The 2615-nt window shown below is 40.0% G+C and overlaps 1 protein-coding gene across 1 annotated transcript; it reads right to left on the bottom strand.

Moving 5' to 3' along the window:
• Positions 1-673: 673 nt before the first annotated feature.
• Positions 674-2328, bottom strand: LOC122640796 (phospholipase A1-IIgamma-like). The gene is made up of 2 exons (XM_043834043.1): positions 1677-2328; positions 674-1335 (listed from the first exon to the last, which is right to left on the bottom strand). Exons 1-2 carry the CDS (start codon positions 2277-2279, stop codon positions 721-723), a joined length of 1218 nt encoding a protein of 405 aa, XP_043689978.1. The 5' UTR covers positions 2280-2328; the 3' UTR covers positions 674-720.
• Positions 2329-2615: the final 287 nt, after the last annotated feature.

The following is a 2615-nucleotide window of genomic DNA, read 5'->3' as shown; positions in this document are numbered from 1 at the left end:
TACTTGAAGATGGTTTTCTTTTCTTGCTTATGGGTTAGTCTCTTTGTTGATGACCATGTTGAAGGTGGATAGGCTACTCTATTATTTGGTCTCGTTATTGGTTTTTATGTATTTCATTCATTTTAATAATATCCATTTTGGTTTTTTACAGAGGGTGGGTCTTTGTGCAACGGTAAAGGTTGCTCCATTGTGACCAAGTGGTCAAGGTAGCGTACATTATGACCCTCCCTAGACCTTGTAGTTGCGGGAGCCTCATGCACTGAGTATGCCCTTATTTTATATTGTTGCTGATTCCTAGAAAAAAAATTATACTCTATATGACATGTATATAGTATGTCTATATTAGATCCACCTTATATATTTTTTTATTCTTTTGCTAAAGGTCAACAAATATTAAAATTAAAAGAATAAAATATTACAGGGTCAACATCCACGCATTCCCGAATGAATACAGAAACAAAATAATCTCATCAGCCCCACTTTCGGCAATGCCATCAACAAGAGCAGAATGAATTATCAACATTTAGCAAAACCTATATCTCAGAATTAAAAGATAATCCCACTTAGGTTCCTGTCGAATATGAGCAGGAAAAACAATAGATCTACCTTATACATTATTGCAATAAATAAATAAATACTTTACGAATCTATCTTCAATAGAGAAAGAATATGGTGATGGATGTATGGTACAAATCATATTGAGATTATATAAGATAACACTCAAAGCCCAAAATCTATGTCTTCCTGATGGTCCATTAACTTCCAAGAACCATTAGCATCTTGAACCATCCCATTATTCTTCTCAACCCACCACGAAGCAGGCACATGATATTCATCCTTCAATGCATCCTTGGACTTGTTAACGCGTGCAATATCATGATCAACTTCTAGCTTGAATCCTCCTTTGGACCCTTGAGTCCCAGCAACGCCATGCAGGTACGCCTCCAAGTTATGCCAACCTGAAAAATTGCCAGGACGCTTCAAGTAATTAGACTCTCTAGTGTCGATCTCTAGTTCCTGTCCAACATCGGCGTAGCCGAAGCGCGGGTATGTGGGGACAATGTCAGGGTTGTTGGTGATGCGCAACACTCGGAGGTCATCTAATTCGGAACAGAACTTCCGGAAGTCACCATCTCCAACGCGGGGACTGGCAAAGACGAAGGCCGTCACTAGGCATGCTTTGTCTGGCTGGTCCTTTGGCTTGTTTACTGCATTGGCAACTATATCTGCAGCATTTATTGTTGCAAGAGCTGCACCCAAGCTGTGGCCTGTTATAGTTATGCTGATCTCTTCGTTCTTGAATTTTTCTACTAGTCTCCTCACCTCAGTCAATACCTGAAATGTCACCAAACAAACAATTTAATCCACCGTTTTCTCTATCTCTCCAAAGGCCATCTAAGGCCTCCCCGTTTGGTTACAGGTGTAGTGGAGAAAAAACTGTTAATTAAAAATACAATTAAAATAAAATAAATGAAAGTGAGTGGGTAACAATAAAAAGTGGATGACGATCTTGGATAAAAGGTATTGCGCCAGCTTCCGTTCAGAAGTAGTTGATGACATAGTTTTGTAGTTTTTTACGGATTCTTGCAAAGTTAATGATTTTTTCTTCTTCTTCATAGGAATAAATAAATAAATAAAATCAAAAGAAAACAAAAAAAGCAAACAGAAGAATTTACCTGAGCTCTTGCACTGGACTTGTTGTAGAGGGAACGTGGATTATCAGAAGTATACATGGAGTACCAGCCTCGATGTACATCAACATGGTCGGCATCCGGCCCAAATATGGAATCTTCAGCAGAAATCAATATGAAATTCATGTCGTTGGCCCATTCCAAAGCTTGTTCCGTACCTCTCCATGCAATCACGATGTCTCTCCTTCCCAACATTTCCTTCCCTTCATCAGTCGCCACTGCAACGTAACCAATCCAATTGGATTCCTTATTCCATCCCTCCCTCGACAAAGACTTCACCATCAAACCATCTGGTAAGTCTACTGAGGATGTGGCATAGAGGAACTTGGTCACCTCATACTTGTATGGATTGCCTATATCCAAACCCACCTTCGAGAAGAAATCTGACCTCCCGTACCGGCTGCTTCCGGCATACTTGGACAACTTCTCTGAGTTGAAGGCATCGTATGTAGCCTCAGCCATTTTGCCGTAGTGGATGATGTATCGCCGGAGATCGATGTCGAGGGGGTCCAGCATGCTCTTCCAGTTATCCTGCCCGCTCAACTGCTTCCATCTTTTGGAAATGCTGCTTTCATTAAGGCTACCCATCCTTTCTTTGTTTCTAACTTCCAAACTCAATGAATCAAAAATACAAGTTTATACAGTCAATGAATCAGAGAGATTTCTCCTTGAGCTTCCCCTTAATTGAATTTTTGGGAGTTCCTTGTGTTTTCTTATCTCACAGATTATCACTTTATATATACTTGGAGTTTGGTTGGACCAAGTCATATGGTTTTCAAATCAAGAAGCTAAGAAGGTTCTTTCGCATTTTCCATGTATATGGCAAGGGCAACCCTAAACCTACCATTCTAACTTGGTTCCACCAACTGGTTATTGATTGCTACAGTGTCAAGGTGTAGTCAAAAAATCAGACCTACTTTATTG

Source organism: Telopea speciosissima, chromosome 9, assembly GCF_018873765.1.
Source record: "Telopea speciosissima isolate NSW1024214 ecotype Mountain lineage chromosome 9, Tspe_v1, whole genome shotgun sequence".
Taxonomy (NCBI): Eukaryota; Viridiplantae; Streptophyta; class Magnoliopsida; order Proteales; family Proteaceae; genus Telopea; species Telopea speciosissima.
The sequence above is the reverse complement of the archived record's forward strand: the minus strand, read 5'-3'. Positions and strand labels throughout refer to the sequence as shown.

Coding starts and splice junctions, on each gene's coding strand:
- LOC122640796 (XM_043834043.1), bottom strand. CDS start 2,279: ATGGGTAGCCTTAATGAAAGCAGCATTTCCAAAAGATGGAAGCAGTTG. Junction 1,336..1,676: donor AGTCCAGTGCAAGAGCTCAG/GTAAATTCTTCT, acceptor GTGACATTTCAG/GTATTGACTGAGGTGAGGAG.